Source organism: Pleuronectes platessa, chromosome 15 (assembly GCF_947347685.1).
Source record: "Pleuronectes platessa chromosome 15, fPlePla1.1, whole genome shotgun sequence".
In the NCBI taxonomy this organism is placed as follows: domain Eukaryota; kingdom Metazoa; phylum Chordata; class Actinopteri; order Pleuronectiformes; family Pleuronectidae; genus Pleuronectes; species Pleuronectes platessa.
In genome coordinates this window covers 13,814,287-13,837,611 of record NC_070640.1, presented here as the reverse complement: position 1 = coordinate 13,837,611, position 23,325 = coordinate 13,814,287, and the positions used below count along the sequence as shown (strand labels likewise).

The 23,325-nt window shown below is 42.5% G+C and overlaps 2 protein-coding genes across 3 annotated transcripts; both read right to left on the bottom strand.

Moving 5' to 3' along the window:
• Positions 1 to 4,981: 4,981 nt before the first annotated feature.
• Positions 4,982 to 5,594, bottom strand: LOC128457058 (histone H2AX). The gene has a single exon (XM_053441572.1). The coding sequence runs from the start codon at positions 5,535 to 5,537 to the stop codon at positions 5,109 to 5,111; it is 429 nt and encodes a 142-aa protein (XP_053297547.1). The 5' UTR covers positions 5,538 to 5,594; the 3' UTR covers positions 4,982 to 5,108.
• Positions 5,595 to 6,025: 431 nt separating this feature from the next.
• On the bottom strand, positions 6,026 to 23,042 carry c2cd2l (c2cd2 like). 2 transcript variants are annotated; one of them, XM_053442319.1, is made up of 15 exons: positions 22,762 to 23,042; positions 22,021 to 22,465; positions 13,702 to 13,797; positions 13,366 to 13,485; positions 12,695 to 12,805; positions 12,064 to 12,177; positions 11,872 to 11,965; positions 11,650 to 11,782; positions 11,449 to 11,513; positions 11,078 to 11,199; positions 10,244 to 10,415; positions 10,050 to 10,142; positions 9,496 to 9,629; positions 8,604 to 8,817; positions 6,026 to 7,904 (listed from the first exon to the last, which is right to left on the bottom strand). In XM_053442319.1, exons 2-15 carry the CDS (start codon positions 22,384 to 22,386, stop codon positions 7,654 to 7,656), a joined length of 2,085 nt encoding a protein of 694 aa, XP_053298294.1. In that variant the 5' UTR covers positions 22,387 to 22,465; positions 22,762 to 23,042; the 3' UTR covers positions 6,026 to 7,653. The 2 variants fall into 2 exon arrangements, with proteins under 2 accessions (XP_053298294.1, XP_053298295.1); XM_053442320.1 differs by having other exon boundaries at positions 22,774 to 23,042.
• Between the last annotated feature and the right edge of the window lie 283 nt (positions 23,043 to 23,325).

Here is a 23,325-nt window from a genome sequence, read left to right as displayed (position 1 = left end):
AGTAACCAGATGGGCTTCAAGTAAAGTCTGTATCGAAGTTTGAATTCCTGAGTCATTCGGCCTTAGTTGCAGAGAGGACGAAAAAATAGCTGAATGTCTAAATGGGGATTTTGAATGTAGATTGGTCATTCTAGCAAATGTCAGCATCCACTGACTTTGGAATCATAGGTCTTTATAATCTATTTGACAAGCAGACATCTGTGATGTGCTGTTTTGTCTCATCTTGTATTGTCTTGTTTCTTCTTGTATAATTTGTTGTTGGTCCTTTGCTCTTGGACTACAGATGCAAATTAGCTTGAACATATAATCTGGTATGATGCATCATATGGGGACATGTCACTTTTAAATCATTCAATAAAATAAAAATAAATGAGCAATGAGACCTTATAAGTTACAGAAACATACGATTTTATGTAATATCAGCAAAAAATCATCCAGGCTATAAAAAGAAAGTTCTTATTGTGGGTTTTCTGCTGTTAAAACATATATCTTCAGATAATTTTTAATGACATCTTAGTTATGTAAACTGATTATTGTTTAAAATAAATGTATCTTTGCCGATTGCTCTTCAGTATTATGACGTTATGTAACCTGTTCCTGGCTGTAAGTGTTGCCTGCACAGTGGGATGATGGGAAAGGTTCACGTCTGCTGGAAGATTTGCCAGATGCAGCGTCAGTGTTTGTATTTGTCGATCCCACCGGTGTGAGCATTTCTCACAGCTGTTGAAGAATGTGTCTGGTGAGAGGATGAGATTTCTCAGCTTGTGTCGACCCTGCAGCTACACTCTGATATGAACTGTCTAAAGTGCTTTGTGAAGCAGATGTTTGCAGTTTCTGCAGCACATCTGGACATGACATGACAGAGAGGCAGTTGAAAGAATGCAAGATAGTAAGAACAAGTGGTGTCTCACTCAAAATATGTACAATTTGCATTAAAGCCCTTTAAGCTGCTCACTTTTTATGTTTTTTATTACGTTTTGATGTAACATGTTTGTGTCTGTTGTTGTTTTGAAGAGTGACCTGCACCCATGTCTGTGGGGAACCACATTTCACTCCCCTGTGTGATGTTAAGTGTAATATAGAAGTGATAAATTAAGCTGCATCTGAATCTTTTTAGTCGCCTTTCTCCTCTTATGAATCCACGTGGACTTTCTCGCCCTGATCGCATCCTCTCAAGCAGAACTTCCTCTCAGGCCGGCCACAAATCCTGCCTCTTCCGCTGACACTGACAGACCAAAATATCACTTTTGCCCTGAACTTGACCTCAACTCAAACTTAGCCATCCAAGTGGTGGTGGCGCTTGTTGGTGGAGCTTGTTGACAAGCTGGGAGGAATGCTGCATGGGAGACTCAACCAAGGACAAGACATACCCTCATCCTGAAGGAGGAGTGATAAGAGATAGATTCACAGATGTGTTCCATCGACAACATGTGCAGCACAGACCAGATGGTTGCAAAGCACTGGGGTACAATATGTTTTTCAATCTTGAAAACAGAAAAGTGTTTTTAAACAGTAACAAATGAACTGTTCCTGCACATAAATAGTCAGATCAATCATCTGATTTACTCTGCTTCGTGTAACACCCACATTCTTACATGTGGCAAAAGTTAAAATACAATGAAAGAAGAATATAAAAATAAGATTGGTCCTCAGATGAATCATAAATAATGAAAACCAACAACAGGAAGCTGCAGATATTCCCAAAACACTTTTCTTTGAGTGTCACACCAAACAGTTATCACTTAATTTCTTACATCTGTCCTCTCTAAGTTTATATGATCAAGAAAACACATTAGAAGAATAAAAACACATCAAATGAATGGACGGTTGTTATAATCTATTTAAAATATACTCACTCAGGCTCATGTGCACCTCAAACTCTTGTCAGGGGAAATACTTCATCAACCTGTAATTCCACCAAAGTGCATTATTAGACGCATGAGCCCCTGAGGCAGCCTGATCTCATACACACATGAAAGAGTCCATTCACACAGCCTTAATCTCTCTCTCTCTCTCTCTCTCTCTCTCTCTCTCTCTCTCTCTCTCTCTCTCTCTATCTGAAACCAGAGGTCGAACACCTGCAGCTCCCACTGCTCTTTAATAAAGTTATGACTGGAAGACGTTGATAAAGGATCAAAAACAATCAAAAAGAATGTAAACTCTCTCACACACTGTCCATAGTGAGGGAGAGGTAACTGGGTCATAATGGGCTGCAACCACCATCCTAACCTGCCACAATAACCCCCATTATCTCCTCCTCTCTCTCTCTCTCTCTCTCTCTCTCTCTCTCCCTGAAACGCACTCTCAGACCACGAAGCAAATATTTTAGTTTCTAATTACCCAGGCTGGCTCGGCACATCAGAGATGAGGTGTCATTATGGGAAAAGTCTCCCAGTCCTCTCCACAAGGATGGAAATATACTGTAGTTTCTTCACTGCTCGATGTTCTCTTGAGTTCTTTTCAAAGTCAAACCATCCAGAGGATCTACACACATCTTTCTAACGGGTCCACCCCTCTTTCCGGCCCTCTCTCTCTCTCTCTCTCTCTCTCTCTCCACTTATAATTCCTTCTTTTTTCTTCCCCTTCATTTGAATCTACCCACGCTGTGTCCCTGCATCGCTCTGTGAGAAAAGACAAAACGTGGAGAAAAGTGTCACCAGGATGAGACTCATTTAGAATTAGAGAAAGTGCAAACATGATTTTGCATTTTGAGGTATGCACAGAGACTTCTAAAAACCATCAAGTCAACACTTGTACCCCTCTGTCTCTGTTTCCTGCACCGAATTGCACAAACACACACAAAATGTCCATAATCTGATCAAAACTGCACATCTTTTACTTGACTAGGCCACAAACAGAGTGAGAAGAGCGAGTGGTGAATTTAGAGCCTTTGACAGGGTGCCAGTCAGGAAATTATAGTGATCACAGCCAATGGACACTCCGGTTTTTCCTCTCAGGCTGGAGTTTTTAGCCTGGCTGTTGGTGTTGGACACGTTGTCAAGGCCCGAGTAATTGGTTCAGCCTGTCCTGGGTTCAGTTCAGACCCAGTGCTTCACGCTGCTTTTCCCACTAATAAAACAGTCAAGAGCAAACAGAAATATATGCGTGCTCTCCTCCTGTGGAAAGGTTATGGGCGAGTTTGGCTGCACATGTCTGGGACGTGATGAGGAAAAAAAGGGCATCTGCACCACAGCTGACTTAAACAAATATGTCATCTTGTATAAATCCCACAAAGAGTTGTTAAGTAGGACTGTTGGGAGGAGTGGTGTCTGCTCGAGATTCCATTTAAAAATTAAAAGATGTTTTACTGCTTGTCATGACACTAAAGGAAACACACACACCACATGAACACGGCATGGACATCCTGCAGTTTTAGATATGAAACAGCTGACACCTGGTGGCAAAATCAGTGAAGTGCACCTCCGACATCATGATTGCATCATTGGCCCTGCAACTCATTGAGTGTGTAGTCTGATTAAAGTACTGCAGAGTTGTGTGGTAACCTGGGGAGCAGCGCTGACATGTGGTTTGTGTGGCCCACAGATGGGTTTTTTTTCAGCAGAGGTATAATTTGGTCAGAGGAGGTTTTGTGGTTTGTCCTGACCTTGTATATTTTTATTGACTGCCTTATTTCTGGCCCATTTGGATGATGGGATTTGTGATTTAAAGAGATTATTGAGGCTCAGCTAAATTATGCTCCTTGACAATGTGATGGATTTTGTTCTATTGAGTTGTGTATTTGATCAGATATCACTGTGCTCGCTCTGCTAAATTGGCTGCAGGTGTTTATAAGAGAAGGATCTCAGTCATGGTATTTACATGTGCACATAGGAAACTGGACTTGCTTGTGTTTTGTTCTTCCGAGTTTGGATTTCAGTGACCGGATCTCAAGATGCTAACAGGACACTTTCAGACCTGTACTTAGTGCTGTCCCCTTGTGATCAGATAACTAAGGGCAGATGTTGTGAATGAGGCCTTGAAGATGTTTTACATCTCATCCAAGAGCCGTATTCAGGTCTAACTGGGGAAAAGACCCTTTGACCCACGGAACCTCAACGAGCTGCATGTTTAACAGAACGACCCTCAACATGGGTAGCAATCAACTGAAGTTTGATACCGGAAGCCCCCCAACTAGTCAGTGAGAACAGATGTGCATTTGTAAAACTCTTGAAGGATGCAAATGTTTGTGTTGACATGTAACAAGGAAACACCTGGAGCCCCAAGCGTCAGGAGCCGTTAAAGTCTTTAACCACAGAGATGCACAAACAGGCCGAGAAAGAAAACCCCTGAGATGCTGCGTCTCTCTTGCTGTGACTAAATCCTTTCAGACTTTGTAGATGCATAATTAGGGAAAACATCAATTCATCATAATGGTAATTTCTGAAGCATGTGGAATGTGGTGCTTTTATTTTGTTCACTGGTGAAAACGGATGAGACAAATATTTACACAGCAAAGCCTCAAAATGACTACACTTCAGGTTGAATTTTTCTTTACCAGGTTAATCTTATAAACAAGGAAATGAGTTTGAATAAAGATTATAGACTACGCACTAAATTGAAGCCCTAACGCTTATGCCACTAGCTGGGCAGAATGTGAATTAGTTAGTTTGCAATGTCATGTAGGATTTGTTTGCCTCATTTATAAAATAAGACTTGAGGGATTTATAACCAACTTGCACCAAAAAGCAGTCGTGCAGGAAGCACGTGAACGACAGTTTGCTGGCTCAGTTGCAGATTCAGGCCCATGGAGCACATGCCTGCTGGTAAGTAAATCTTCACTGGACACGAGATGCCTGCTGAGAAGCGTTGGTGCATGTGGCAGGAAGCAGATCCTTACTTTTAGTACAGCCTAACATATATTTAGAAATCATAAAGTTGTGGTTTATATGTATATCAGCAAAACACCCACCGGCTAGACTGTAACCACACCTCCCCCCTTTACTTGCAAGAGGTCTACCATCACAACGAGGGTAACAAGCACTTGTATAAAAAACGTTTATTAAATTAAAAAGTCATGCTCAAGAGGAACACAAGGACAGACTGCTCTTTAACGGAGGACTGGGTGGCCCTTAAAAGGGCCTTTGGGCTGAGAGTTATTAGCCGGCCAGCTAATACTCCTGGGACTGAGAGGAGGCCTTCTTTCCCGCCTTGCCGGAGCTGGGTGCGGACTGTCCGGTCTTCTTGGGCAGCAGGACGGCCTGGATGTTGGGCAGGACGCCGCCCTGGGCGATGGTGACGCCGCCGAGCAGCTTGTTGAGCTCCTCGTCGTTGCGGACCGCCAGCTGCAGGTGACGGGGGATGATGCGGGACTTCTTGTTGTCTCTGGCGGCGTTTCCAGCCAGCTCCAGGATCTCGGCGGTGAGGTACTCCAGCACGGCGGCCAGATACACGGGAGCCCCGGCGCCCACTCGCTCGGCGTAGTTGCCCTTGCGGAGGAGACGATGGACACGGCCGACGGGGAACTGCAGACCGGCTCGGGAGCTGCGGGTCTTGGCCTTAGCGCGGACCTTGGCTCCGGTTTTTCCTCTTCCAGACATATTGGTTAGTTCGCTTCTTTTTTCTCTCGGTAAAAAATACTGCAACACACCAGTGTTCAACCAGGATATAAACCCTTCTGTTTGTCCCGCCCTACAACGCGATAGGTACTGAGGATGGAATTAGCTGTGTGTGATTGGCTGTCAAAGGTCAAATGGAACAGGAAGTGGGTGAGTATTGGCTCGACTGTTCTTACGTGAAGCCAATCATGGTGGGTTTTACAAAAGAAAGGCGGTCGTTTTTCTTCCTGCGTTTTGTGATAGGGTCATGAAACAGCGGCTGAGACGGAAGACCAATCCAACGTCTTCCCTCCAGCTTCAAAGTTTTAGGCGCGTTTAACTTGAGTGTTGAAAGTATAAAATAATATCTAAAAGTGGTGTGTCTGTATATGAGATTAACAAATGTTGAAAATGTACATTCCAATGAAGCTGAAAATCCATAACTCCAAAAATAAAAAAGAGTCACAAGTCAACGCAGGTTCACATATCGATTGAGCTTCAAAAATAATTTATTTGCAATAAATTAAACATTTCAAATATTACAACAGAAAATAAAAACATTTTAAAATGTCCAGCAACTTCCTGTTCACATTCCAGCCACATATCATGTAGTGTGCCTTGAGTCAACGAAGTGGCTTTGTTCGTTTATTCAGCATTTTGAATTGGTTTTATTTTTGTGAAGCACATGGTATATGATCAGTAGAATCCCTTTGACAGCGTTTGGCTCCACGTTTTCTCGATCCCTTTTAGCAGCTATTCTTTTATTGATACAAATAAACATGAAAATTTAATTATTTAATTTGATCGCTGAATTGATGCAGATGATTGAAGTATTTCTCTTTTTTTCTGACTAATCACAAATGTCCAAAAATGTATTTTTAATTTCTGTTTGCCTCATGAGGATGCAGTATATTTCATTATATCTCTTGTTGTTATAGCAATGTATTTCTCGCCCTGAGTGGTCCAATATACCCGTTACCTTGTCATTAACTCTGACAATCTTGTTTCTTGCGATGCAAAATGTCTCAAAGTACTTCCCTGCGGTCGCTCATGTGAGATTCAAATCTGTTTAAAAAGAAACACAATATGATAACAATCCTAAATCTTACAGACACGATAAGTTTTGTAAGGTTTAGATTATAATTAGGAGCCGATCACAGGTGCAAATGTCACATAATATACCGTATTCAAACTTGTTCCACTGTAATGATAGTTATTGCAGAAGTAAAAGGTCAACATGGAGCATCAAGTTTACAATGCGCTTAACTGCACATTTCACTTGTGAGAGTCAACACTAGATACAAAGTGAGCAGGACTTGATCCTGTTTTTCTTCCTGACAGAATACTGTCTTGTGGAGAGAGTAGTGGAGAGAAGTTTCCAAAGCAAACTAAAATGCATTTCTGAGCTTCACTTCAAATGAAATTCCACAGAAAGTACCTTTTTATAAAATATAAAGCACAATAAATATAAGATCTTTTCTGCTTCTTATGTAAGATACAACATTTAACCACATCCTAAAACCAATTTATAAACAATCATGAATGGACATTACAGCTAATTTAAGACACATTCTTGTTAACTCACTTAAAACTAGGTGATAAAATTACATGTGCATGGAAAAACACGGCAACGTCTCTAATTTACAGGATAATTCATATATGATGAGTCATTTTCTTGGAGAATGGAATGAATAGCACTTGTTTGATGCGGACCACATAATAAATAAATGACATTTTATACAACCCAGGAACGAGTGCAACCACTAATGTTATACTGGCCTTTTAGTTTAAAAGCTTGGTCACAATCAAACACTCTGGGCACACAGCATTTCATTGTAGTTATTTTGCTCACTTCACTCAGCAGCGGATTTCTCCTTTAAATAAATAAATAATCACATTTAAACCTCAGCGATGTGATTAAACAGGACTTCTGTTCTGAAGGTGCGATAGGTTGACTACAGAGGAAGGCCCTCCCAGAGGAATCCTCCTTTCAACATTTACAGGTGATAACCCTCCGGGGGCTTTCAACCTGACATAGTCTGGACTCGAGGTTTAGTTCTGACAGATCCGACAGAGGCTTTAAAACAATCCTGTTGAGTTAGGATGAGGCCATTGATGATCAGTTATCCAGCGGGCTCGCTCCTCCGTTGGTGGCAGAGCCTTTGTCTTTTGATTTGCCTGATGAGCGGAAAGAGAAGCGCTTGATGATACGCCGAGAGAAACTTCCGGACTTTTTACGGGAGAGGGTTGCGTCAGCAGCAAAGTTATTGCCAATGTTTGAGATGTCTTCATGGGATTGGCTGAGGCAGGATTCCTTCTGTCGATGTCTCCTGCGGAACAACATCTTTGTCCCGCTCTGCAGAAAGCCCACTGCAGGAAGCAGACAGACAGAAGGGACACTGTGACCTTGATGAACAGCAACAGCCAATGAGGAACCAGTAACTACAAATTGAATTAATCACTTAGCCATTCAACACCACTCTTGTTTGTTTTGGAGTATGTATCAACATGGCCTCTAGAGGGCGGCAGTGTAACTTTAGAGTCAGATGTTCCCTTTTTAAACAGCCTGTTCAAATTTGGGATGTTGCATAATGGGGGCAATGTTCTTCAGCCTTTATGTGGCAGCAGAGGAATTCACAGAGCCAGATTTATGCTTGTGAAAAGGAAGGGACGTGCATGATGGGACAGGGCGATACACTGATAACAAGCAGACATGCTAAAGTCCCATCCTGGAGCAGCATGATGCAGACTTGTTCGATTCAGTGAAAACAAGCAAAAGGGGCAAAATGTGGGGTTCTCCTTAAATACAAGAGATCTGTATAAAAGTGGCTAATGATGCTCAATTGAAGTTCTGAATGTAAATCTGATGCATTTGAAATATATTGACCTGTTTAATAAAATAACAGTTTTAGTATGTTTTACAATAACCAGAGAAGGGGCAATATGCTAAAATTCTGCAAATATAACTGAAAGTTTACCATTATTGTAAGGCATTGCTTATCAGCTTCAGTAGAAATAAAATCACAACCTCAGATGATTTTATTCCACAGACAAAACTGCAAGTCTTACCTTTGTGGTCTCTGAGGCTGCGGGTTTCCATGGCACCAGCGGAACCAGTATCTGATTCCACATCGTCCACAGACGGACGCTCCGACACGTCGGAGGGTGTAGTTTCACCTGGGTCCTGGTGATGCCCCGCCCCGAAGTGGTTCCCATGCATGGCGGCATCCATGGCTGCAGCGTAGCCACTTGATAATGCACAGTCGTCCTCTGAGAGTGGAACCTGACGGGTGTTAGATACTGAATCAATTTACATCCTTTCAAAAATCTTATCTCAGAAGATGAAGGGGTTAGACAGGACAGAGGAGAGGAATAAGTTAAGTTTGTAATTTCTTATTAGACACTTAACCTAAAAATGCTGCTCAAAACACTTTATCTGATTACCCTTGTTTTAAAAATACACACTTGATCACCAACATTTGTACACCTTGAACATCTCGACACCTGCAAATGTCAGGTTTCAAGTGTAGCCTCTTACACGTGATATACTACTGCAGGATTTCAGGGAAATAATGAGGTCAGAGGCCTGATGCTCCTCTAATGTGGTCCTACAGGGGGCTGCGACTGTGGACTAAATTTAGATCAAACTCAATTTGTCTGGTTCCATGTCTCTGTATTTTAGAATCCTCATAATTATGTTATGTTGGTGAATGATTCCTGTACTACAAGTGAAGTTTGGTTAAAACAAAACCAAGTCGAAATATTATTCTAATTAAGAAATGTAGCTTTGCAGGTAACTTGCATCCTACTGATAAGTGAAAAAATACAGAAAATTACATTTTCACATCAAAATACATTTTCCCTTCAAAATAATTGCACTAAAATAAACACACATTTGTTTTACCACTGGCAAGATAAATTCCACAAGCCACTGCCTTTTACACAGTTTCCATTCTCTGACCTTTGACACGCCCGAGATGATCAGCGTGCTCCTTTTTGTCGGGGTCTTCCGATCTAGTTTGGAGGCAGACTCCGTCAGCTGGCGAATGGCCGTCTCTGCCACAGGATCCAGGCCATTTGAGAGCCGATTGCTTTCTACGCAACAAAAAAGGTAAATATGTAAATCAGCACTATACCAGAAAACTGCAATTTGCTGTTTTAAAAAATGCACCTTCGCATTAATACTTTTTTTGCAGCGTGATTTGAAAATGTATGGTTTGTTAGAAATACATACAAAAAGAGATGTATTAAACTAAAACATTAGTATTTTGGTGTCTAAGAGATCATGTAAATAAAATTTGTCTAGACTTTTTGTGCTTTGTGATGTAAAAGCATGTATTTTCCCTGTGTAATCCTAATGTTAGAGTTGAAGGTTTTTGAACTGGAGAACCTGCATAGTTCATGATGCATACTGAAAAGTGCCATTCTCTCGTCTCATGTTACACTGCAGCTTCTTGCTTATCCTACTTTGCATCTGTTATGTCAAACCATGTCTGGCCTTTCGGTCCGACTCACTGCTCTGGTTGGGGGTGGTGCCGCCATCAGACAGGATGGTGGGTTTCTTCTCAGTCACCTCCACTTTGGAAGGGGATCGCAGAGGGGATTCACCTGAGAGGCGTATACATTTTTTTTCATCGATAATGTGATCCCAATATTTGATCCCTTATCATGCATCTACCCTGAATTATTACTTCTCTCAGTAAACCAACCTGGACTGCGTTCCACTTTTAGTCGAGACTGAACGGTCGTGACCGTGGTGATGATGGTTCCATCTGGCATGATGGTTCGGTCCACGTCAACTTTCTTGGTCGGGGTGAGCGAGGAACGAAGTGGCAAAGCATTGTGGGTGCTGCGCGGCTCCTCTGTTTCCACATACAGCAGCTGGTGGAGTTGAGAAACAGTTCGATTCTACAACATTTCATGGGGCTTTCACATATTTCATTTCACCAATAAAATGTGGAGAGTGGGTGGGCAGTTCATCAAACAAGAGGGGACTGTATTTACGAGGTAGGTGCATTATTTAAACTGACATTTGGATCTGCAGGGACAGTATTGGATGACCTATGAGTGGGTACAACAGGTTGCTAGAGGAGATGTTATCTTGTCTCCTGTAGGTTATTTTTCCCTCTTTGGTTAGAGAACTACAGGTATTTTACAGTCATTGAAACAAAAGCAACTCTCCGCAAGACGGAAGGAAGGCATCAAACTGGCTGGGAAAAGGCCAGAAGAGATCTTGACACCTATTTCAGGCATGACAGTTGACAGTTTCAGGGCTGCCTCTCCTTCTGTCTCGTTCAAGGTTGGTTGATGTTCGATTACAAACTGAGATGTAGCTGTACACTTTAAAACCTTGCACTTATATATTGCACTTGTAGCTAATTATATGGTTCTTGCTATTCTAGGTTTGTACCCTCATGGTGGAATGCCCCTATTGTAAGTCGCTTTGGATAAAAGCGTCAGCTAAATGATATGGAATGGAGTGTAAATGTCTTTGAAGCAGTTTTCTATCATTTTCTTGAGATCTTTTATATCTTGCCACTCACTTCTGCGGTGATAGTAGTGTGTGGTGCCAAGCCGAAGCCGGGGCTTATTGACAGCGTGTGTTGTCCACTGAGAACTTTGCAGCGGAGATCCAAGGCGATGGAGGCGTGACCCGGCAGGAATTCTACCCAACAAAAATACATATTTGTAGAAACAGCATGAAAGCCTTTGAAATAAACTGGAGCTCTCGAGTCGGCACAGGAGAATCTCCTGAAATTGTATACATCCTAAAACGCTGACAAAGAACATTACCATAAGCCTGCAAGCAGAGCATTTTAAGCGAATAGTGATTTTTTGCTTAGCCAATCTAAACGTTCCTGCTGATCAGGTTTCTGACCAGCCAATAGAGAATTGATGTTGAGTAATGCCTTACGTTCCCTCTTGCCATTCCGCTCCAGAAGTCTGACTCTCAGCTCTTTGGTGTCTGGCCTGAGCTCCCTTTAACACACAGAAACCAGCTGTGTTAGATTTAAACTTAAACTTCACAAGACAAAAATAAACAACTGCTTCATTTTGGCATGACTGTACACAATGAAACATTAACAGCATTTTGACGTCACAAATGCCTTCGTACAGAGTCATTTCTTCACTCCAATCCAGTGGAGTGTTGGGGTCGCCGGGCACAGGCAGGAAGCAGGTCGCCCTCTCTGTGGAAGGTGGATCCAAACTCAGGACACAGCATAGCTCCTCTGATGTTGACCACTGACCTGCAGACACACAGCAACACAGTGTGTCGTCTTTGAAAATCAGCGTGACGCCGGACGGAATGATCTGACTGCAATGGAAAATATCTGACCTTTGCTTAAGGTCGCTCGGAGCTGCCGGAGCTGCAGTCGCCGCACCAAGACACTCTGGGAGTTCAAGCCCACTGATAGGAGGTCCATGGTGGCCTGGGGGCGTTCAGAAAATGTGTGCAAATCTTAATAAGTTTAAATATAGGATTTGTGGTACAGCATCCAATTGTCAGAAAACAATTCGTTTTTCTCACCGAAGGACTGGAAGCACAGGTCTTGAGGTTGAGGACCATGGCTGGCTGAGTGCTGAACAGAGTGTCCTCTATCAGTCCCTTAATCATGCTAAGGTCCACGCCACCCTCTGTCCCCTGAGAAGAAAAAAGTAGTGACTGATCACTCTTTTTTATCTCTGATGTCACTTTAACTTGTAATAATATCCATGAGGGACAAATCAAATGTTGCTGCTGCTGCTTTCATCTAAAGAGTTAGTTTTTCAAAAAGCCTTGCGCCCTTGGGCCAATCACAGCAATTCCCAATAATTCCTCTTGGGAACAATTTACAGATCTGTCTTCAGTAATGAAACCTAGTGCAGTTTTTTCTTTATTTACTCTGTTGCCATCTCAAGCAAAAAGACAATGGCATGAACATTTATGTAACAGCATTAAGGAACGGCATTTCCTTCATGACTCATGATGAGTTTAACAGGGGAGTAAGTGACTCATAAGCAAAAAATTACATGATGACTGAGATTTATGAATAGACTTTGACTGAAAGCGTTAGCACGGCCTCACAAAGCTTTGCATAATGTGTATTTCCTTATTATTGGACATATGGAACCTTCCAATATGTAAAGAGGGTAGTGGTTCTAATAGCACATGTTCTCACTTGTCTCTGCAGCTTGCGCGGGGACACGCTCAGAGAAAATGACGGCTGCTTGTTGAGAGTCCAGGATATCAGCAGACCCTCATCCTCCACCTCCTCCAGACACACCACCACCTGTTGGAGACAGACGGGGGGAGCGAGGTTGGAAAACATATTAAACTCTACAATAACTACAATATTTCAGTTTGGGCACATTAAGCAGAAAAACAGTAGATGATACATAACATTTAGTGGATGCTTTATCAGAATCAGAAATACTTTATTGATCCCTGAAGGGATATTGGGTAAATTGGTTTATTTTCTGACAGTGCTGTATGATAAAGGGAGTGAAATGCACATGGAAAATCTTTTCTAAAATGATCACTTCTTTAGTGACATAAGAGAGAAAATCAAACCTCACCAAGACTGGAAGCAACCTGATTTATGGGAAACAGGTTCTTAGCTCTGTTGAATACTGTTGCAGCCACACAATAACTAGAGTAACACAAAGCTTATTCAAGTTCTGTCGTTAAACAACAATGACTGTGATGGCACGAAAGGATTTAATGTGATATGTGTAAATTTTCACATTTGAATAACGATGCAAATGTTGCTCTGACTTTTTTAGTGGTGTCAGAGGCCTGCCCTCAAACGTGCAAAGGTCACGAAGAATTCCAGTGGGTGTGTTTTTGTACCTTTGTCATCATAGGTGCAATGGTGATCTGATAGGTGTCCATGGAAACGGCAGCAGGTGACTGCTGGGTGACAGTCACGGGAAATGTCACACTGTCCACCCAACAGTTACAGTGTAAAACCTGTGAAACAAAGCACGCTACTGAAATGGGGTAGGGTTGTTATTAACAGTGCTGCATCATAACGTCTCTAAGATTAAAATGTATCCGGGTTCACCTTAATCTCGCACAATTTGGTCACCGATTTTTTTTTTACTCGTCCATTGCTCCAATTAAAATTCACTGGGTGACTGACTAAAGATGTTAATCCCTGGGTTTATTGAAAATGCATGAACTCACCATTCTGTCTGTAGACTGGTCTGTGCAGGTCACGCTATCTATTGTAGAGGCAGCCGTTAGCTGTGGACTGCTGTCAAACGTGATCTGGATGGAACTCTGGGAGAAACAGAGGAAGAGAACAAATGTCCTGAATATTACATAATGGATGGAGCAGAGGAACTTGGGGACATGACATGAAAGAGTTTTTCTGCAGTGATGAAGCCACTAATGATGCTGATTAGCAGTTAGTCATGGTCCTTGTAGATCTTATTCAATTAGTAAATGAAACAGCTGCTGTAAAATGTATATTCAAATGCAAATTAACTGAGGATTTCATGAATTTTAATTAGGTTTGGCATCAACCGTCAAAGAAAAAGTAATTGGTTATCACTTGCATTAAAAACTTATTGTATATTCACAATCACATACCATGAATCCTTATATAGCCTCATTTTTGGGTGCCATAATCATTGTTGAGCTCACAATGCATGGCTCACATTACAACATATGTTTTGCCCAAGGGTTGTCACAAGCAAGTTAATCTGAGTTTTTGTGATAATCCAGAAATTGTAATTCACCTTTCATCAAACTGCAGCCTGCTCGGACTTGCGTTAGTCAATGCTTAAGTCACATTACAGGACCCCTAGCAAGACAGCAGAACTGTGGAAACACTGTGTTTGTGCGTGTTTGTGCGTGTGTGTGCGTGTGTGTGCGTGTGCGTGTGTGTGTGTGCGTGCGTGCGTGCGTGCGTGTGAGTCCACGCCTACTGAGGGGGCATTTTGGGAAAGTGGGGACCACTCTTTGGTGGACTGTTTGGGGGTGAAGACTTCGTTTTAGGGTTATTTTTAGAATCAGGTTTAGGTTAGGGTTAGGGTAAAGGGCTACGGAATGCATAATGCCAATGAGTGTCCTCACTAAGATAGCTGTACAACCGTGCGTGTGGGTGTGTGTGTGCCAGAGTGCCAGAGGATCCGTTACACTGGATGGCTTTAACTGACTCAGGAGATACAAGTGAGAGAAAACAAATCCCCTATTGTCAGGGCATATGTTTCAGTAGGTCCAAGTCCAAGCTCTATCAAACACAACGGAAAAGGCAAGGCAGAGGTGAGAGGATGATGTAACAAAGTTTATGGTGTGTGTCCATGTTTGTGTGTGTGTGTGTCTGTCAGTGTTCCAGCCAAAAGGGCAGGAAGCTGAGCCAACTGCGATGCCGCAAGCTTGCGTAGATTCCCTGGACCAACACTTCAGTCACATGACTACACCATACAACCGGCTGTGTTTTCGCTCTTGTTGGCTGGAGCCTCCAAACCTACTCAGTCACCCAACCATTCATTACACCCACTGTAGTGCCAAACAAATATGCTGTGATGTATTTCCTATTGCAAGGCTTTAGAATAACACATTAACCACAGGGTTGTCATCACTTGCAGTTAAACACAACTGCCGCATTTGTAAATAGGCATTAATAGAGTAAAAACAACATTTGTTTTTATGTCCATTCATTCAGCAACAAATCTGTGTGATGAGAAGAAAATTGTTTTGAATTTTTCTAGATGATTATTTTTGGTGTTTTACGCTCATGAGACAGGTTGGAGTTTCGATACATGAAAATATGAGCAGACAGAGTGGAGCTGGGCATGCATTTATGGGCCCTGGTCCCAGAATCAAACTGAGGACTTAGATTATAGAGTGTTAGATTATGACCTCCAACCCAAGGAGATTATGTTTTCAACCCTGTATGTTGGTTTATTTGTTTTGGTTGTGTGTTTTTTGTTAGCAGGATTACACAAAAACTACAGAACAAATGTCCATCAAATTTGGTAGAAGGATAAGACAAGAGAGCAGCCATTAGATTTTGGCATGGATCAGGGCGGATCCAGGATTGATTTGTTTTCACTTTGGGCCTTGCTTGGCAATGCACTATACTAAGTAAATTTCTAGTATGGTAGTTCTTAACTTCTAGACCATCATAGGTAGTAAAAATTGCTCGATTCAAAAACAAGTTATAGTTTTTGTATCAAAAAAGCTAATCAATGAAAAAAGAAGCGGACAACTTAGGGATATGCAGCAGCACATACTTGCCAAGATATGTCGGTCAAAGTCTAGCATGCCTGAGAGGGTTGTCATATTCTCAGTATTCTGTTGTTTCCGCTATTGGGGTGCTGATATTTTGGGGGTTTAGGTGAAGTGTGGCCTGAAAAGAATGTCCAATAATATTTTGGGTAAAGCAATATCCAAAAAGTCAAAATTTGATTGTTTTTCTATTAGTGCAAAAGGAGTTGTACATCATTGGCTTCACAGGTAGCCATCTGGTGCACTGTGGTGCTGTTTATCCTACTGGTAATGGCTCCAAGCTGGTTTTGTCATGGAGAGGCAGATTTGTCCTTGTGAACAATCGCTGTTTTAACTGAGTGTGTATGTGCAGGGTATTTGTGGAAAGAGACCGTTCCTGAGGACATCCATGTTGTCACTTCAGGTTTGTCAGCGTCGCCGCCTTGGGGTCTGACTGGCTGATCGCCTCTGAAAGCATGTGGGTCAACCAGAAATACACTCCCACCCCCTGTGGCTGTAGTTGACCCTCAGCTTCCTCTCCTGTGTGTATCTGAGGTTCAGATGACGGCAGTGTTTACATTTTGTGGTAGATAATAATTAATAAGAAGAATACACATGGTTGTTATTACTTGTTGTCAGAATATTAGCAGTGCCATTGTGACTATATTAGTATGCTGTCAGCATTAACACCATAAACATAGTTATCATTACATGCTATACATCAGAATATTAGCAGTGCCATTTTGAAAATTTTAGCATGCTGCTGTTGGTAGAATTAGCCTCACACTAGCTAGCATAATTTGAAACCGATAAACCCGTGCACACAGACTTTGAAGTCCGTGTGAATGTCAGTTTATTTGATAGCACAGTATCCTGTACTACTCTTCATGAGCTATAGCCAATACCTGGAACTGCTAAATGTGAATCTATCAAATGCAGTTCATCATAATAAGTTGGTACAAAACTGCAGAGTCACCCATTGTAAGCCCTTATCATCTACCTTTACTTCACACTGTATTTAAGGTAGTGTGTATCCATGTAGTGCATTATGTATGTGTAAATCATAAGTGCTGAGTAAAAGGAGGAGCCTTGAAGATTTAATAATGCAGTAAATTTGTTCTGCTGCCGTTTAAAAGCTTGGCAATGTGAAAGCAGCGACTGGGCGATAAAAAGACGAGTTTCCTGTGCTATCATAGCAAATGAGTGCTGGGTGCTGAAAATCCCCGGCCTTTCGGAAGGAATCTACTTGAGCATAATGACGGAGCATTAATCATCTACCAGCAGCCGCTCGCAGTCAGTCAGAGAGGGAAGACATGATGTGTGGCCTCATGCTAATCACCAGGTTCTTTATAAATGCAGTTCTTGAATGGACAGGGAACTTCCTTCCTTGCAGGCGCTCTCATATTCTCTATTACGCCTCCTTCTCCCGCTCACTGAGCCCAGTGACGGTGGCTCGACATCATGTGTCAGCTGCAGATGCACACACAGTCTGATGATGCTCTTATGATCCGAAGGTATGGGCAAGGTCAACAAGTCCGGGGCCTTCAAGCCTTCACTTGAATCCAGCCAGAGGCATCCGAATAGCTCCATATCAAGTTCAGTCTGCCAAGGCACGATTATTGTGAGAGGCTCCTGCAGTGATACTTTAGCAGACAGACATTTTCTCGACATAAACAACTGAGTCATGGAACAAGCTGCATCATGGGATACTGTCCAGAGGTGCAGTGGGAGTCCACGAAATCAGATGTGCTGTTGTGCTGCTGCACAGATTAACTCTGTACATCTATTCATATTCATACAGCTAAGATCTTATCACACATGTACACTCACATTTGTAATATTAATTTAAGTGTTTGAGGGCACACTTGTAAATCTAGTGAGAATGCTATCTCCGAGGAAATCAATGTTTATTCTAGCATGCCACTTGTCAGACATGAGCATATTTGTGTTTATGCATCGTGAGTAGGTTATAAAAGGCACTTGAACCCATCTGGGCGCCTGTGGGAGTGTTGGTCTTAACATCAGGTGTCGTCAGATGCATTGTTAGCACATTACTGAGGCAGCGGAGAGCAATTGGAAGTGTCACCAAGAAAAACCTGCTCTGGATTATTTCACTGTTATTTTAAGGGCAGATTGTTAAATCAGTAAAATGCGCTGGTGACAGAGACACAATTACATTTGTTGTTCACGAGGAAAATCCAGGTCATGAAAGTGATATCTGATCTTATGAGCAACAAAGAACTAAAGACCATCATGTGATAGGGCAGACTACCAGTTTACACCTTAGCTCCTTTCCATCACCATATGTGATAGAAGAGAAAATAATCCGTGTAATATGTCACAGCAAACTCCTGAATTTAGAAGACTTTTGCCCGTATTTATATATTTGTATTCGTAATATAATCTTATTTAGTTTATTATTTACTCTTTTATATTGTTTATTAGTTATAGCCTTTTGTGATGCATTTTGCAACATTATTATTAAGGTGCTGCACAAATAAAGCTCATTATTTTCATTATTATTATTAGGTATACAATCAGATCTTCAACAAATATTTTCAAATCTTCACGAATAATCAATCTTTCCTTATTTAACTAGGAATTGGAGTCAAGCTGCACCAGATATCATTGATATCAGTTTCTTAAATGTGTCTTATTTGTTGTCATTACCATCCAGGAGTTATTCTCTGAGAAAACAGTGAAAATGTTTGAAAATGCAATGTCGCACGATGTTAAGATGAGTGGAATAGAAATCCTACATCCGTCCTCTAATCCGCACCAAAATTTAATGGGTTCTTTCCTGACCCATACCACATCCTTCCACAGAAATTCACGGTAATCCGTTCAGCTGTTTTTGTGTAATCGTGCTTAAAATACAAACATACCAACCAACCAACAACTAGACAGGGATGAAAACAAAACCTTCTTGTCATCCGTTGTTTTGTCATTAAAATGTGTGAAAATAAAACAGCTGGAAACAACCACTATCATTTCTAAATTACTTGTTTGGTCCAGAGAACAGTTCAGAACTTGAGAAGATATTTAGTTTGTCACTATTATTCAAAATAAAGAAAGACAGCATAAAGATTTGAGAAGTTGGAATGAAGCCGGTTTAGCCATTTTTGCCGGGAAATCATTCTAAATACCAACTGATGATGAAATAGTTTCCAATTAACTTTATTTTGACTGACCAATCAAGTTAATGAAGGATAGAAATTAATATTTGCAGTTTTTGCACAGAATTTGGGATCTGATTTCCTGTTACACTGCCAGGTTTAATAGTTGTCTTTATCATGATGGGTTTCATAGTGTTTCTCTGTTGCCTGTGCAAAAACAATGGAGCCTGCCGGGCAAAGGGTTTGCTGAACCCCGTTTGATGCCCATGCAGGCTCATTCAACTTGCCTTTCCTTTGGTTAAATTCCCAACATAATTATTTAAAGACCTCTGTCAGCATCTCTCTTAAATGCCGGAAAAGTACTTAGGTTAATGCTATAAAGGATTTGCGGGCTAATCCCCACATGATGACACCGAAGCCGTATCTTCATCGCGGCGCGCTCCTCCAGGGAAGCTCATGTTTTGTCCGATGTAGAAACATAATCATGAAATGCAACTTAGAGGCGAGTGTGAGCATAGTCTGGGCAATCGCTCTAGTCGTGTCTGTTTTCCAAGTGGCCACAGCAACATGCCTGGCGGGTGGCAGTTGCTTCGTAAGCAGCAAAGTATGCAAAGTGACTCGCTTGCGGGCATTTTCTTTTTTTGCCATATCTCGACAAAGCAGCAGGTATTTCCAGTCATGTTTGGAGGGAGCAAGTGAAAAACCAGAATAGAAAGTGAACAACAACTTACTGGGCCAACAATTACTTTCACATTGAATGCATGTGATGTTGAAAGGACCAAGCATGTGACCTTCAAGGGCAATGCCATCATTCACTAGGCCTTGCTAGTGCCTAGATTAAGTTCTTTATAGGTATATCTATTCAAGACATGCAAGACAAGAGTGTGATGTGAAAAGTTTCATTAACAAGCACATTAGTGATTTGCATGCACCCCAGACACATTTAGAAAAACAGATTGCTGCGCACACAGACGATGACAAGCAGATATTTCTTTGTGATGAGTGAGCTCGGGAAGCTTTGGCTCACATTCACAAACTTAACACTCAGACAGACCAACATGGACAGCTATGCTATAAAAGACTGTTTTCTACAGCATTAAAACTACCTTTATGTTATTCTCCTGGGCTTTTTAAAGCACTTCACAAGACAAGGTCATACTGTCATATAAGCCCAGAGACTAAACCTTCAGAGAATGATGTTGGGAAACACACAACCCTGTCTAATTTCTCTCTATGAAGGTTAACTCCAATGATGTGCAGTTTTTGTTTTGATAGCTGAGAACCACAATGGTCCCAATAGATCAACTAATTAGGCCCCTAGACTGTATACAGAGATGGATGACGTGTCTTCACCTCCTCCCACTTTCTAGAAATGAAGCCAAAATATCCCGGGTGTGATTGCTGCCATCATGTGCCGATTTGGAACCGGAGTCTGCGAAATAGTAATTGAAAGATGGAGCCGTGGAAGCTGCTCAGCTTTCAATTGTGATGCCTCAGCTTGCTCCTTGTATGATGTTGGAGAACAAACAGCAGACCTTTGTGTGTCCTCATAGACACCACTGTCCTCTTCATATTCAGTTAAGCCCCCAAGAGCTACACAAAGCTTAAGTCGATTGATAAGTACTACTGATTGATTGAGTGAACTGGGATCATAAATTGGTGAGCAAGTTACACATCTATCAACTAATTCCAGAAATCTCTGTCTGTCTGTGCGTCTTATATCTCTTATATCATGTGTGTTGTTAAGGGCCCAACGAAGTGCAGTGCGCGATTTCGTGCACGTGATACATTCAATATTAATACAATTTGAACAAACAGGCAACCCGGCACTGTGTGAGTCGCTGCTGGGACTCAACGTCAACTTAGGTGATGTTGCTGATCACAACAACAGCGTGTGCACAACAATGGCTGCGTTTACGACAACGGCAACTACAACGGATTCTCCAGCTCAGGGTTCTCTAAGCTTCACCAAACTTTGAACGCAGGTTAATTTGACAGTTTAAGATTAAAAACTGTAAGCAGCATCACCGCAGGCCAAACAAACCGGCAGGTCTAGAACGGGCACTACCCTGGTCTTTCTAATTTGTCTTTCAGTGTTTCTCTGGTTATGTACTCATTTTGTCATTTGTCTGACTTTTAGCAGGATACGCACAAACTACTCAACAGATCTTATTGAAACTTGGTGGTAGGGCGGGGTGTGGGCCAAATAAGAACCCATTAACTGACTGATATCTATGATTGTTTGCATTGAATATCCCTTGCATGTTTGACGGTCTTTCGCACTAGTTAAGTTGCCAACCATCATGTTAGCATATCTTCAGTTGTGTACCATGGCGTCAACAGGTTTTTAGAAATCTTCTAAATCACAAGACACCTTCTGCTAAGGCAGGCCTAGGTGTATGTCCCTAACAGCACGGGGCCAAAGTGTTAACTTGAACATTTGAGGGGACGCTTTCAATCTGCCAAGGCGAGCTGACCCCTAGAAATCAGAAACGACTGATGTGGATTGATGCCTTTAAACTCCCGGCCAGCTCATGTCTAACTCAGCATCAGCCCACACACACACAGACCGTTTTCACATGTGGGGGCCGAGGATCCATCTCCTCTGCAGTGCTCATTTAAACCTCTGGCTGGGTGGCAGACAATGATTCAAACACATCACAGTGACAATTTTAAAAAGGAGAAAGAACTTTAAAATATATGCTAAGTCTTTAAGACGTGTCTGACACTGACCACACTGGATCGGTGTTGTAGCATTGCTTTAACACTACCGGTGAAGGTTAAGAGCTGTGACAAAGGTGAGTCAACTATTCTTTTGTCACCTCTTCCCACTGTGATCAAACGCAGCCATGGGTATCAGACTATTTTTAGGAGGTGTGGGTGTTCATACCGTAGCTACGCTCACTGGTCCTGCCTCTCCGCTCTTATCTGCATTGATTCAGAGCTGTTACGCAAGTCTCTGGCCCCCATCCTCTTAGACACTCACGCTCTCACACCTCCACCTCCCTGCCTACACACACTTCCACACATGGGCTCACCAACTGCCTTTGCTTTAACTATTTATGCTCCTGCTTAGTGGTAGTAACCCAAGGCATTCTCTTCCACACACTGCCACCAGCAGCTCCCCACTCCTCCTGTTCACCACTACAAGATCGTAACTGGTCCAACTCACCCCATGCCTGCAGGCCTGCTCATTCAGAGCTTTGACCCAGGTCCTCTGCCAGTGCTCCCTGAAGGACTTGAAGGAGAACAGGGAGGTCAACAATCCTTTGACACCGGCCTCAGCTGCGGCTCCTCCATCCCGGCCCGGGCGGAGCTTCCTTAGGAAGCCCCACACACCCCCGCCCAGGCTGTGGTGGGGCAGCGTGAAGCAGAGATGCTGCCGGGCCGGTGCTCCCCTGTCCGACCCAGGGGTCTTCCTCGCTCTCCAGAGCCGCAGTGCGCTCTGCAAGTACTGGATCAGCCATGTCAGCACGATGAGCAAGGAGGCCAGAAAGAGAGCCACCACACACAGCCAGGCCAACTCCTGCAGCTCCATCACTGCCTCCCTCTCATGTCAGCAGGTCCGGGTGGAAATATCAGGAGGTGTCAGTCAGAGCAGCTCAGCTCCCTTCAGCCTGTGAGAGGCAGTAAACACACACTCAGCCCTCCTCATCCGAACGGCATAGACATGTTATAACTGAGGAATAACACTGAACACACATGGATGATGCACGTCAGCTGCTTGACTTTCATTTGTTTCTTATGGGTCACGGTAAACACGGATAATGCGCGTGTGAAGCAGAAACCCACGCACTGAAAGATGCGTAAACGTTACACACACATCTCGGATATTTTGAACCATGCGTTAGTAGAGCGGACGATGCGCAGCCGGTTAATGGATGAAACTCAGATGATGAAGCAGGAAACCTACCGTGTCACTTACACGCTCCGGGCTGCGGGCTGCTGGGGATCGAACGCACGGCATCGTCAACGTGAAACTGGATTCCTTGCGATGTGCAGCGGTGCCAAGAACAAACACACGCGTCCCATCATCACTGTTCTCAGCGATGTTTGTACTGATGTTACTCCGGCGTCCCCTTTCGATATTGAAACGACCCCTTTGCTCTCTGAGGCTACAGAGGCTCCACTATGTCCGCTGTTCGAGCCCTCCTGCCCGCTGTTCCGTCTGCACAGCTACCATCTGACAGCTAACAGGCGCGGCCTAAAGGGGGCGCTGCAGCTGACAAAGCGCTAGAGCAACAAGGAAGTTAAAAACTCCACCTTCAAACTAAAAGCACACCACCAAAGATGTCTAAAAACATCTAAACAATCATAAGTTTGACATTTAAGTCTGATAGGTCCTTTTTGCATAGGGCAATCAGAAACCTGATATGATATTGCTTAAAAATCATAAATGTTTTGATTATCCCTGCCATATTATGTCACATAGCATAATATATATTAATTTAATTCTGTTTTCATATATAAGTTAGAG